At 43.3% G+C, this 13,968-nt stretch overlaps 1 protein-coding gene across 1 annotated transcript in view; it reads left to right on the top strand.

Annotated features, from left to right (window-relative positions):
* The window catches only part of LOC127911465 (mitochondrial Rho GTPase 2-like), a 45,948-nt gene that overhangs the window by 18,710 nt on the left and 13,270 nt on the right, over positions 1 to 13,968 (top strand). Inside the window, 1 exon segment of the mRNA XM_052478398.1 lies at positions 6,359 to 6,402. Within this exon segment, the coding sequence (XP_052334358.1) occupies positions 6,359 to 6,402 (44 nt within the window).

The following is a 13,968-nucleotide window of genomic DNA, read 5'->3' as shown; positions in this document are numbered from 1 at the left end:
TTGGATACCACGAAATTGTGGAGAAATAGGGGTAAAAAAATAATCTAACTTTGAGCCAGAAGAGTGATATTTTCCGTCCATGTACATTTAAGTGCGATACGTTCTGCTTTGTTCTGGACCAACTGCAATTTACCCATGTCCTTTTTTGCTGCATATGACCACAAAGCCAGGCAGTAGTCCAGGTGTAACAAAACTAGGGCATGTAGGACCTGCCTGGTCAACTGAGATGTTAAAAAGACAGAGCAACGCCCTGTCATAGACGGACCTCTTCCTATTTTAGCAACCATTGAGTCTATTTTTTTTTACCATGACAGCTGTCCATCTAGGCATACACCTAGCAGTTTAGTCATCTCAACTTGCTCAATAGCCACATTATTCAATAATAGATCTAAACGAGGTTGAGCGAGTGATTTCTCCCAAAAATGATGCTTTTTTGTTTTTGAGATACTGTATTTAGCACCAGCCTATTGCTACAGTGGTTCCTCATTTAAAAGTTGCATCATACTGCAGCACAGCACACCAGTCTCAACGTCAACAGTGAAGAGGCAACTCCTGGATGCTAGCCTTCTAGGCAGAGTTGCAAAGAAAAAGCCATATCTCAGACTGGCCAATAAAAGAAAAGATTAAGATGGGCAAAAGAACATACACTGGACAGAGGAACTCTGCCTAGAAGGGCAGCATCACGGAGTCGCCTCTTCACTGTTGACATTTATGCTGGTGTTTTGCGGGTACTATTTAATGAAGCTGCCAGTTGAGGACTTGTGAGGTGTCTGTTTCACAAACTAGACACTAATATACTTGTCCTCTTGCTCAGTTGTGCACCGGGGCCTCCCACTCCTCTTTCTATTCTGGTTAGAGCCAGTTTGCGCTGTTCTGTGAAGGGAGTAGTACACAGCATTGTACGAGGTCTTTAGTTTCTTGGCAATTTCTATGGAATAGCCTTAATTTCTCAGAATGAGAATAGACTGACGAGTTTCAGGAGAAAGCGCGTTGTTTCTGGCCATTTTGAGCCTGTAAGCGAAACCACAAATGCTGATGCTCCAGATACTAAAGAAGGACAGTTATGTTGCTTCTTTAATTTATTTATTTATTTTATTTCACCTTTATTTAACCAGGTAGGCAAGTTGAGAACAAGTTCTCATTTACAATTGCGACCTGGCCAAGATAAAGCAAAGCAGTTCGACAGATACAACGACACAGAGTTACACATGGAGTAAAACAAACATACAGTCAATAATACAGTATAAACAAGTCTATATACATTGCGAGCAAATTAGGTGAGAAGGGAGGTAAAGGCAAAAAAGGCCATGGTGGCAAAGTAAATACAATATAGCAAGTAAAACACTGGAATGGTAGTTTTGCAATGGAAGAATGTGCAAAGTAGAAATAAAAATAATGGGGTGCAAAGGAGCAAAATAAATTTATTAATTAAATACAGTTGGGAAAGAGGTAGTTGTTTGGGCTAAATTATAGGTGGGCTATGTACAGGTGCAGTAATCTGTAAGATGCTCTGACAGTTGGTGCTTAAAGCTAGTGAGGGAGATAAGTGTTTCCAGTTTCAGAGATTTTTGTAGTTCGTTCCAGTCATTGGCAGCAGAGAACTGGAAGGAGAGGCGGCCAAAGAAAGAATTGGTTTTGGGGGTGACTAGAGAGATATACCTGCTGGAGCGTGTGCGACAGGTGGGAGATGCTATGGTGACCAGCGAGCTGAGATAAGGGGGACTTTACCTAGCAGGGTCTTGTAGATGACATGGAGCCAGTGGGTTTGGCGACGAGTATGAAGCGAGGCCAGCCAACGAGAGCGTACAGGTCGCAATGGTGGGTAGTATATGGGGCTTTGGTGACAAAACGGATTGCACTGTGATAGACTGCATCCAATTGGTTGAGTAGGGTATTGGAGGCTATTTTGTAAATGACATCGCCAAAGTCGAGGATTGGTAGGATGGTCAGTTTTACAAGGGTATGTTTGGCAGCATGAGTGAAGGATGCTTTGTTGCGAAATAGGAAGCCAATTCTAGATTTAACTTTGGATTGGAGATGTTTGATATGGGTCTGGAAGGAGAGTTTACAGTCTAACCAGACACCTAAGTATTTGTAGTTGTCCACGTATTCTAAGTCAGAGCCGTCCAGAGTAGTGACAGGTGCAGGTAGCGATCGGTTGAAGAGCATGCATTTAGTTTTACTTGTATTTAAGAGCAATTGGAGGCCACGGAAGGAGAGTTGTATGGCATTGAAGCTTGCCTGGAGGGTTGTTAACACAGTGTCCAAAGAAGGGCCGGAAGTATACAGAATGGTGTCGTCTGCGTAGAGGTGGATCAGGGACTCACTAGCAGCAAGAGCGACCTCATTGATGTATACAGAGAAGAGAGTCGGTCCAAGAATTGAACCCTGTGGCACCCCCATAGAGACTGCCAGAGGTCCAGACAGCAGACCCTCCGATTTGACACACTGAACTCTATCAGAGAAGTAGTTGGTGAACCAGGCGAGGCAATCATTTGAGAAACCAAGGCTGTCGAGTCTGCCGATGAGGATGTTTGACAGAGTCGAAAGCCTTGGCCAGATCAATGAATACGGCTACACAGTAATGTTTCTTATCGATGGCGGTTAAGATATCGTTTAGGACCTTGAGCGTGGCTGAGGTGCACCCATGACCAGCTCTGAAACCAGATTACATAGCAGAGAAGGTATGGTGAGATTCGGAATGGTCGGTAATCTGTTTGTTGACTTGGCTTTCGAAGACCTTAGAAAGGCATGGTAGGATAGATATAGGTCTGTAGCAGTTTGGGTCAAGAGTGTCCCCCCTTTGAAGAGGGGATGACCGCAGCTGATTTCCAATCTTTGGGAATCTCAGATGACACGAAAGAGGGTTGAACAGGCTAGTAATAGGGGTGGCAACAATTTCGGCAGATAATTTTAGAAAGAAAGGGTCCAGATTGTCTAGCCCGGCTGATTTGTAGGGGTCCAGATTTTTCAGCTCTTTCAGAACATCAGCTGAATGGATTTGGGAGAAGGAGAAATGGGGGAGGCTTGGGCGAGTTGCTGTTGGGGGTGCAGTGCTGTTGACCAGGGTAGGAGTAGCCAGGTGGAAAGCATGGCCAGCCGTAGAAAAATGCTTATTGAAATTCTCAATTATGGTGGATTTATCAGTGGTGACAGTGTTTCCTATCTTCAGTGCAGTGGGCAGCTGGGAGGAGGTGTTCTTATTCTCCATGGACTTTACAGTGTCCTAGAACTTTTTTGAGTTAGTGTTGCAGGAAGCAAATTTCTGCTTGAAAAAGCTAGCCTTGGCTTTTCTAACTGCCTGTGTATAACGGTTTCTAGCTTCCCTGAACAGCTGCATATCACGGGGGCTGTTCGATGCTAATGCAGAACGCCATAGGATGTTTTTGTGTTGGTTAAGGGCAGTCAGGTCTGGGGAGAACCAAGGGCTATATCTGTTCCTGGTTCTAACTTTCTTGAATGGGGCATGTTTATTTAAGATGGTTAGGAAGGCATTTAAAAAAAATATCCAGGCATCCTCTACTGATGGGATGAGATCAATATCCTTCCAGGATACCCCGGCCAGGTCGATTAGAAAGGCCTGCTCGCTGAAGTGTTTCAGGGAGCGTTTTACAGTGATGAGGTCGTTTGACCGCTGACCCATTACGGATGCAGGTAATGAGGCAGTGATCTCTGAGATCTTGGTTGAAGACAGCAGAGGTGTAATCAGAACAACATAATTGCAAAAGGGTTTTCTAATGATCAATTAGCCTTTTAAAATGATTAGCTAACAACGTGCCATTGGAATACAGGAGTGATGGTTGCTGATAATGGGCCTTTGTACGCCCATGTAGATATTCCATAAAAAAATCTGCCGTTTCCAGCTACAATAGTCATTTACAACATTAACAATGTTTACACTGTATTTGATCAATTTGATGTTATTTTAATGGACAAAAAATGTGATTTTTCTCTCAAAAACAAGGACATTTCTAAGTGACCCCACACTTTTGAACGGTAGTGTATGTATTTTAGGCACATCATGTGAATTAGGCCTCATGTAAAATCACAAGAGATACTGTTGCATGACAAATGGGTGCTGTTAGCTTACAATATAATTTATGTGATGCATGGAACAGTGTAAACAATACTAAATCAATTATAAGTAATACATGATAATCTGTTCTAATGACAAAACAATTGTAACGCCTCTAATACAGCATAGAAAAGTTTCAAAACAGCCGGATTTGTGAAATTGCTTTATCTGACATTTTGCAGTTGCATGAGGCTTGGTGATCACAGAATTAGTAGGATATTAAAACAAACAATCAAATAGGCAACAAAAGCAGGAACCGTATAGAGCTGACTGTAGGGCTGAGTAACTTACTCAGTCCTGGCTTTCGTTCAGAGTAAGTTATATTATAATGCAGGGCTAAAGAAACATTCTTTCTGATTGTCTTTCTCCTCTCGCTACAGATCATTTCATTTGAATTATTATGTGGATGATAATAAATGTATATATTTGTAGGGGTTGATGCATTTTTCATTTAGGGCAAATCTGGTCTGTTATATTGAGTTTCAAATGTAAAACTTCAGAGTACGTCAGCCTCGAATGCATTGCACGTTTGTCCTTTTCTTTTGTCTATTAGGCTACACTTTACAGTAGGACTACTCTGACTGACCACAGCATCTATCAGTAGTCTAAACTGTGGCACAAGTTGGGATTTTTCACACCGAGCCAAACTATTGGACCATCCATTTTTAAATGGATGGAGGTTAGAATTTTTCAGTCAGTCTCTCCTACCACACTAGAGTGCTGCGTCAGGCCAAAAAAGAAATCAGCTGGCGTGTTGTCCCGGAGTTGAGAGAGAACTTGGGTAAATAAAATAGTGCAATTCACACATGGTTTTGTAAAAATAGGATACTTGTGCTTTCCAGCCCATTACGTAAACGAAGAGTGGATGATATCCACCACGGAGTGGGACAGCACGGCACAAATCTGCAGATAACATAAGGCCAGCTATTGTGAAAGAATACTTGTGAATCTTGTTGATTGATGTGTAGAGTACAGTATGTGCCGAGGCTATATGACTGCGCCATCAATTTGTTTATTTAGCAGACATCACTTGCTGGGGTAAAGTCATTTTCTCTGAATCCCCTTTCCGAATGTTTGGAGCAGCCAGAAAAAAAGCTTGTCTGGAGGAGACAGAGTGAGCTCTACCATCAGTCCTGTGTCATGCCAACAGTAAAGCATCCTGAGACCATTAATGTGTGGGGTTGCTACTCAGCCAAGGGAGTGGGCTCACTCACAATTTTGCCTAAGAACACAGCCATGAATAAAGAATGGTACCAACACATCCTCCGAGAGCAACCTCCCAACATCCAGGAACAGTTTGGTGACAAACAATGCCTTTTCCAGCATGATGGAGCGCCTTGCGATAAGGCAAAAGTGATAACTAAGTGGCAAAACATCAATATTTTGGGTCCATGGCCAGGAAACTCCCCAGTCCTTAATCCCATTGAGAACTTGTGGTCAATCCTCAAGAGGCAGGTGGACAAACAAAAACCCACAAATTCTGACAAACTCCAAGCATTGATGATGCAAGAATGGGCTGCCATCAGTCAGGATGTGGCCCAGAAGTTAGTTGACAGCATGCCTGGGCAGATTGCAGAGGTCTTGAAAAAGAAGGGTCCACACTGCAAATATTGACTCTTTGCATCAACTTCATGTAATTGTCAATATAAAAGCCTTTGACACTTTATGAAATGCTTGTAATCCTACTTCAGTATTCCATAGTAACATCTGACAAAAATATCTAAAGACACTGAAGCAGCAAACTTTGTAGAAATTAATATTTGTGTCATTCTCAACTTTTGGCCACAACTGTATTCCACTACCAACCTCAGCAATTTACCATCCAGGTTGTTCGTACCAGGTGGTTTGATCAACTCTTCCACACTCACTTTGTGGAACTCAAAACTACAGTGCTTGTCTTTCTTTATTTGGTCCATTATGCATGAATATGAAGGCTCAGCATTTGTTGTTTGCATGTCATGCTTACATTTTTCTTATCAACTAAAATGTTATTAAAGTGGCTGGCAATATCAAAGGGTTTTGTTTTGCACAAACCATCTGCCTCAATGAAGAATGGAGCCAAGTTAGCTTTCTTGCCTAGAATTTCATTTTAAAGTACTCCAGAACTTTTTTACTATTCTTTTTATAAATTCTTTGTTCCATAGTTTCTTCTTCTTTTTGTTTGGTTTAGTTACGTGATTTCTCAATTTACTGTTTGCCAGTCTGCTGTGTTGTCAGACTTTTTTGTTATTCGCTTTGCCTCATCAGTTGATTAAATTGAGTGCATTTGTTCTGTCCCTACAGAAATGGAACAGACTGATGAGGTCCTCAGAGATGAGATTATCAAGGTAACGCGCTCACCTCGTCCTTAGCTGAGCGCTCAAGGGTGAAGTTTCCCCTAGGTACAGATCTAGGATCAGCATCCCCAACCTTAACAATTTAGTGGGGAAAATGCTAAATTGACCCCAAGATCAGCAACTTCACGCTACACCTAGCTGAACAAGACATTATTACTTCATATGTTATGGCAGGTAAGTGTTGTAGTGAGCCTTGCACAGCTGTACCTTACAAATTCATAATTGGTTGACTTGATTTGGAGAATGTGTGTGATTGTTTGCTTTATTTGATGACAAAGTACTTACATTCCAACAATGATTTCTTAACTCATGCAGCCCAATGTGGTGTATGATGTCACCCAGGATGAAACGATAGACAAGGTACCCTCTCTCACACATTTACACTGGAGTCATGTCAGTCATGTCAGCAAGCCTTGACACCCACCATCTCAGATAGTTCTGAAATCATTTCAGTACTTAGCAACAGATTCAAGATTAGCATTCTTGAAACATGATTTTGTTGACATGTAATTTGAAAATAAGAAATTAAGCTAATTGATTGCACCCTTTTTATTTTTAGAATTCACATAGTTTTCAATAAATATGTATCCAGCATCCGATTTGAACCAAATGTCTTCCTACCATTGAGTAAGACATGAGGAATCCATTCAAATAAAAACCAGCAACAGGCCCCCCAATACCACCCAATACCACCCAAACAACCAGTTGTGGCTGACCCCCCAGGGGGTTGGGTCAAAACATTTACACAGATCAGACACGGACAGAGTAGGATTAGCTCAGTTTCAAAGGTGTTTACTAAAATAATAGTCCAAAAGAAAAGAATAGGTCTCCGGGATACCGACTTCTGGGCTCCGGGTCTTGCTGTATCCTGTGGGGATCAAAAACGGAACTCCCTCCTGTTACCTCTTGTACCAACTATACGGGAGTCCTTTCCTCTCCCAGTGTCCCTCCTGTGTGTTGCCCTTCTGGTAGCTTTATGGGACAACCTTTTTTTGAAACGTGGCACATCTTGATGGGATACAAAAAAACTCTGTTGCACACTTAATCATTTATTAAGTGGTAATGACCTCATCTCATCTGATCCATACAGCAAATCATCCATTTTCTGTGACAAACATTCTTCATAGTTGAAATACAGTTTATTTCAACTATTTTCATAGTTTCCTTACTCATGATGGTTCATTTGTGTGTGTACCTCTTAAGAGCATTCCGCAAATCTCAGATGGAAAGAAAAACACTATGAGGGCCAATTGAAGAGAAAAAATAGACAGCGATGGGTGGTGGTACTTGGATTATTTGTCTTTGCACGGATAGTGGCAATATTTAGAATCAATCTATTCCCTGTGTGGCAATATTTAGATGATAAAGTGGCAATATTTAGATTTTAAAAAAAATATATATATTATATATGATTTTGAGAATAAAGTTATATATTTCAAGATTAAATAATGTGATTTGGTTATTAATTGCATGGCTCCCTGTTGCTGTGCGTGCGCCACCATTGAAATGCCTGAGTTCGATAATATGGTTATAATGTGCTAAAATAGCAAGGATTTCCTTGTTATTGCGAAGCAGGAAGTTAAGTGATGCAGGTAATAAAATGTTCCTTCTCCCTTAATGTAACTTGAGTCAGAAGTTTGCATACACTTAGGTTTGAGTCATTAAACTTTTGTTTTTCAACCACTCCACACATTTCTTGTTAACAAACTATAGTTTTGGCAAGTCAGTTAGGACATCTACTTTGCATGACATAAGTCATTTTTCCAACAATTGTTAACACACAGATTTTTTCACTTATAATTCACTATCACAATTCCAGTGGGTCAGACGTTTACATGCACTAAGTTGACTGTGCCTTTAAACAGCTTGGCAAATTCCAGAAAATGATGTCATGGCTTTAGAAGCTTCGTTTGAGTCAATTGGAGGTGTACCTGTGGATGTATTTCAAGGCCTACGTTCAAACTCAGTGCCTCTTTGCTTGACATCATGGGAAAATCAAAAGAAATCAGCCAAGACCTCAGGGGTAAAAAAATGTAGACCTCCACAAGTCTGGTTCATCCTTGGGAGCAATTTCCAAACGCCCGAAGGGACCACGTTCATCTGCAGAAACAATAGTACGCATGTATAAACATCATGGGACCACGTAGCCGTCAAACCTCTCAGGAAGGAGATGTGTTCTGACTCCTAGACTTTGGTGCGAAAAGTGCCAATCAATCCCAGAACCAGAGCAAAGGACCTAGTGAAGATGCTGGAGGAAATGGGTACAAATGTATCTATGTCCACAGTAAAACGTGTCGTATATCGAAATAACCTGAAAGGCCGCTCAGCAAGGAAGAAGCCACTGCTCCAAAACGGCCATAAAAAGGCAGACTACAGTTTGCAACTGCACATAGAGACAAAGATCATACTTTTTGGAGAAATGTCCTCTGGTCTGATGAAACAAAAATAGAACTGTTTGGCCATAATGACCATTGTTATGTTTGGAGGAAAAAGGGGGAGGCTTGCAAGCCGAAGAACACCATCCCAACCGTGAAGCACGGGGGTGGCAGCATCATGTGGTGGTGGGGGGTGCTCTGCTGCACGAGGGCAGTTCACAAAATAGATGGCATCATGAAGGAGAAAAATTATGTGGATATATTGAAGCAACATCTCAAGACATCAGTCAAGAAGTTAAAGCTTGTTCGCAAATGGGTCTTTCAAATAGACAATGACCCCAAGCATACTTCCAAAGTTGTGGCAAAATGGCTTAAGGACAACAAAGTCAAGGTATTGGAGTGGCCATCACAAAGCCCTGACCTCAATCTTATAGAACGTTTGCGGCCAGAACTGAAAAAGCGCAGGTGAGCAAGGAGGCCGTACGGCCCACCTCTCTACCATCCAGCACCTCTATACCAGACGGTGTCAGATGAAGGCCCATAAAGTTGTCAGACTCCAGCCACCCAAGCCACAGACTGTTCTCTCTGCTACCGCATGGCAAGCGGTACCAATCTGAAGTCTGAAACCATCAGGACCCTGAACAGCTTCTACCCCAAGCCATAAGACTTATAAACAAGACTGCTAAATAGCTAATCAAATGGCTACCTGGACTACCTGCATTGACCCTTTTTCTCTGTGTTATGTATTTTCTTTGTTGTTTTCTACTCCCTATATTTAGCCATGTCATTTTTACTCTTCATTCGTTATTCACTGTCACCATTTTTATTTCATTTCTATGAACAGGAGAAAAAACAACTCACAGGGAATACATTACATAGGAAGAAAAAGCAATATTCCAAGCCGCAGTTCCATACTACTGGTCAGTCATGGAGAACTGATACGGTATACAGGATGTTGGGGTGTGCGGGTACGTGGGTGACTTGATGATAATTGGATTCGTCATGCCATACTCATTGTTAAGAGGAATTATGGTCCAAATCAGATGTTATGTACTATTTTTATTGACGATTATATAAATCCAATACATTTAAATGGCCAATTTGGTGAATCAATTGGCTTAATTTCTCAGATATCAAATTCTATATAAAAAAAACATGTTTCAGGAATGCTAATCTTATCTGTTTCTAACTACAGAAACAATTTGAGCACAATCTGAGATGGTGGGTGTCAAACCTCTGCTTTTTGAGGTGGAACGACAAAATTTCTTCCATAGAGCTTCAAATTCCTTCTTAGAGCAACCCCATATGGAAGCATTTGGCATGGTATAACAAGCATTTGTATCATGTAGCCTACAGTATGGTACCAACAATATGATGGGATGCAAACTGGTGAGGGCCCAAAAAGGTGACACTTTTTTTGCACTGAGACGTGCAAAAAAGCATTGCTAGGGGGAAATGCAGGTTTTAACTAATCTAACAACAAAGAATATGAATTACATGATCAGTCTCTGTGTGGTTCATTTGAAACCTAACCTCACAGATAAATACTTTTAAAGAAAGCAATCCAATGTTATTTGTTGCCTAGACTTTACTGCAAATGACACTCAAGTCTTGAGAAAAAACAATACACTAATATTGCAGTTAGCCATGACAGCCTTTGTAATAGAACGCTTTTGACCACACACACACACACACACACACACACACACACACACACACACACACACACACACACACACACACACACACACACACACACACACACACACACACACACACACACACACACATCTAAATATTGCACTTGGGGGAAAAAATAAAGTCACTTTCACTGAGTAAAAAATGTAATAATCCCCCCTCAATCACACACAGGTGTTACTGTCAAATTCAACACAACAAAATAAATATATTTGGGCTACACTGCACATTTACATTGTACACCCTCTGCCTGTGGACATCTGTTCTACAATGTGCCAGCAGAGCATGATGCCATGCTTTGTTGGCATAATTGATCTCTTTCAGGCAGAGAGTACACCTGGTATACCCCTTTTTATCCACTGTATTGAACAAGTGAAAAGAAAGAAAGTGTGTGTTGTTCCTTTCACCTCAATAGTGGCATCCAACCTAAGCCAAGCCCAGCTCCAGCTACACTTACTTGATCCCTGAATCCACTTGTTTTAAAAGCAATGCCTAATTTTTCACGTAATTCTCTCATTCTGAAAATGTACCAAATACTGTAGAGGGAAAACAGTTAACATAGTGGTTAGTTCGTTAGCTAGTTAACATTTCACACAGATTGCCAGGGTCCAGTAAGCAACTAACACGTCCAGTGACTGCTGAGAAAGATCAGCTGACAACAGGGGAAAGTCCTTGTGGCGGCACGGAGAGACGGCTGACAGGAGGGAATAGACCCCACTGGGACAGTCATGGGGTAGCTTCCCATTTCTGTAGTTTCCCATGCCTTGCAGTATGTTGGAAACACCCGCTTTAGCTACAGAAAGTCAACGTATGTGAATACCCCTAGAGTCTGCGAGAGCGGGGGCGGAAGATGACTCATCGGCTGATAACATGGTAACAACTGGACCGGAAACGACTACGAGTAATGAGAGCACAGCACAAGAGAACACCACAGCAACTGTCACAAGTTCCGCTGCAACAGCGGGCCACAAACAGATGCAGGTATGTGTCTGTGGTTGGAGGAAAGTTACATCACACCATGGGTTGAGGATCCACCAGGGGAAGAAGGGGTGTTTGGGTAAAGAGAGACTGAGGCCTTGCATTGATTACTTTCTGCGAAAGCGATCAAATCAGTCGAATGAAGCACAGCAACTGGACGCAAACCATAGTTTGCAGTGCATCAGTACCACTATCATGGAGGACGTAAACTCAAGCACCGAAGTAACAACTGAGGTGGAACCAACAACAGGAGTGGAACTCCCCCAGCCTCCCAGACCTGCAGTCGAGAGGAGACTACCAGGGCACAGACCGTATGTGAAGTGGCCTGGCGCCAGTGACAAGACGTTGTGGGAAACAGTGAATACTGACCTTACCTTGACCCTCAAAACTTCGAGGCACAGTGGAGAAGAAGTTGGAGAGGATGGGGGACATCATCTATGAGTACGGGACAGAAAGATTTGGAGTGGAAGAGGCAAAAGGCGGGAGAAAGGTGCCAACCCCACCAGTTTCCAGGAGGCAACAAGAAATCAAGTGCATCGTTCAAGAAAGGCGACAGCTTAAACAGTGGAAGAAGGCCTCGGAAGTGGAAAAGGAGGGCATAGAGGCACTTCAGGCTGACATCAAAACCCAGTTGGCATCCCTCCGTAGAGCAGAGAACCTACAGAAACGCAGAAGGAAGACAGAACAAACTAGAACTCGATTCTATAAAGATCCCTTCAAGTTCCTTAAGTCTCTTCACGAAGGAAAAGTGGAGCTCTAAAAACAACAAAGAAAGACCTAGAGGAGCACCTGAGAACAACAAACTTTGACTCAAAGCGACATGAACATCTGGCCATCCCATCAGATATCCCACCCACTGAACCCCCGGAACATCTTATTGAGACCAGCCCTCCGACATGGAAAGAGGTGGAAAACACAGTTCGACGGGCAAGAACAGCATCAGCCCCGGGGCCAAATGGAGTCCCGTACAAAGTGTATAAGAACGCACCAGACGTCCTGAGGTTCCTCTGGAGGCTTATGAGAACAGCTTGGCAAAAGAAGATAATACCCAAAGTGTGGCGTAGGGCAGGCGGGGTCTTGATCCCTAAGGAGAAGGATGCAGTGAACATTAGCCAATTCCGCCCAATCTCCTTACTGAATGTCGAGGGTAAAATCTTCTTTAGGGTCATTGCCCAGAGGATGGCCGAGTACCTGCAAAGGAATGTGTACGTCGATACATCTGTACAGAAGGCAGGAATATCAGGGTTCTCTGGCTGCTTGGAACATTCCAGCATGATCTAGCACCAGATCCAAATGGCCAAGGTGGAGAAAAGGGACCTCCGTGTAGCCTTCCTCGACCTCGCCAATGCATTTTGCTCTGTGCCCCATGAACTCCTGTTGTCTGCCTTCAGATTTTTCCACATACCGGACACCATCACAACCCTGGTGAAGTCGTACTTCCAGGATCTGCAGTTCTGCTTCACCACCTCATGGCAGTGCCTGAATGTAGGTATAATGGCGGGATATACCATTTCTCCGTTGGCATTCATAATGGAAATGGAGGTTATCAGATCCTCAAAATGGGTTGCTGGTGGACAGCGAGTCGACTCTGGTTTCCGCCTCCCTCCGCTCAAAGCCTACATGGACGACATTACAACATTGACCACCACTGTCCCATGCACCAGGAGACTGCTCAGAAAACTCGAGGAGAACATCAGTTGGGCCCGTATGAAGATTAAACCATCCAAGTCATGCAGCATCTCGATTGTGAAGGGAGTACTCTCTGACCTGATATTCTTCATCGGAGATGACCAAATCCCAACAGTGTCTGAGCAGCCGGTAAAAAGCCTTGGAAGGTGGTATGATGCAAGCCTGAAGGACAGCGACCAGGTGCAACAGCTGCGCAAAGACATCAGTAGTAGCCTACAGTCCATCGACAACACCCAGCTACCTGGAAAGTTAAAGGCCTGGTGTCTGCAGTTTGGTCTCCTACCCCGGGTGTTGTGGCCCCTAGCAGTGTGAGGTTCCAATCTCAACAGTGGAGAAGGTGGAAAGAGGAGTCACAGGCTACTTAAAGAAGTGGCTCGGAGTTCCACGATGCCTTACCACCATAGGCCTCTATGGAGATGGTGTCCTCAAGCTGCCCTTCACCAGTCTAACAGAGGAATTCAAGTGTGCAAAAACCAGGCTCCAGATGACACTGAATGAATCTCGAGACCCAGTGGTGAGCAATAACGCGCCGACCTTGGCAACTGGGTGCAAATGGAGGCCAGGAAAAGCAGTCCAGGAGGCAACAGCAGCCCTCAGACATGCTGACATTGTGGGTCATGTTCAGCAAGGGAGAGGAGGCCTTGGGCTAACTAGCCGTGCTGCTTGGAGTATGGCCACTGCACCAGAGCGGCGGAAGATGGTAGTGCAGGAAGTACGCCATCAGGAGGAGGCTGCAAGGTGGGCCAAGGCAGTCTCTCTTTCCAAACAGGGACAGTGGACTCGATGGGACAGTGTGGAGAAGAGGAAGATCAGCTGG

This window comes from Oncorhynchus keta, chromosome 24 (assembly GCF_023373465.1).
Source record: "Oncorhynchus keta strain PuntledgeMale-10-30-2019 chromosome 24, Oket_V2, whole genome shotgun sequence".
Taxonomy (NCBI): domain Eukaryota; kingdom Metazoa; phylum Chordata; class Actinopteri; order Salmoniformes; family Salmonidae; genus Oncorhynchus; species Oncorhynchus keta.
This window is presented reverse-complemented; position numbering and strand designations above follow the sequence as displayed.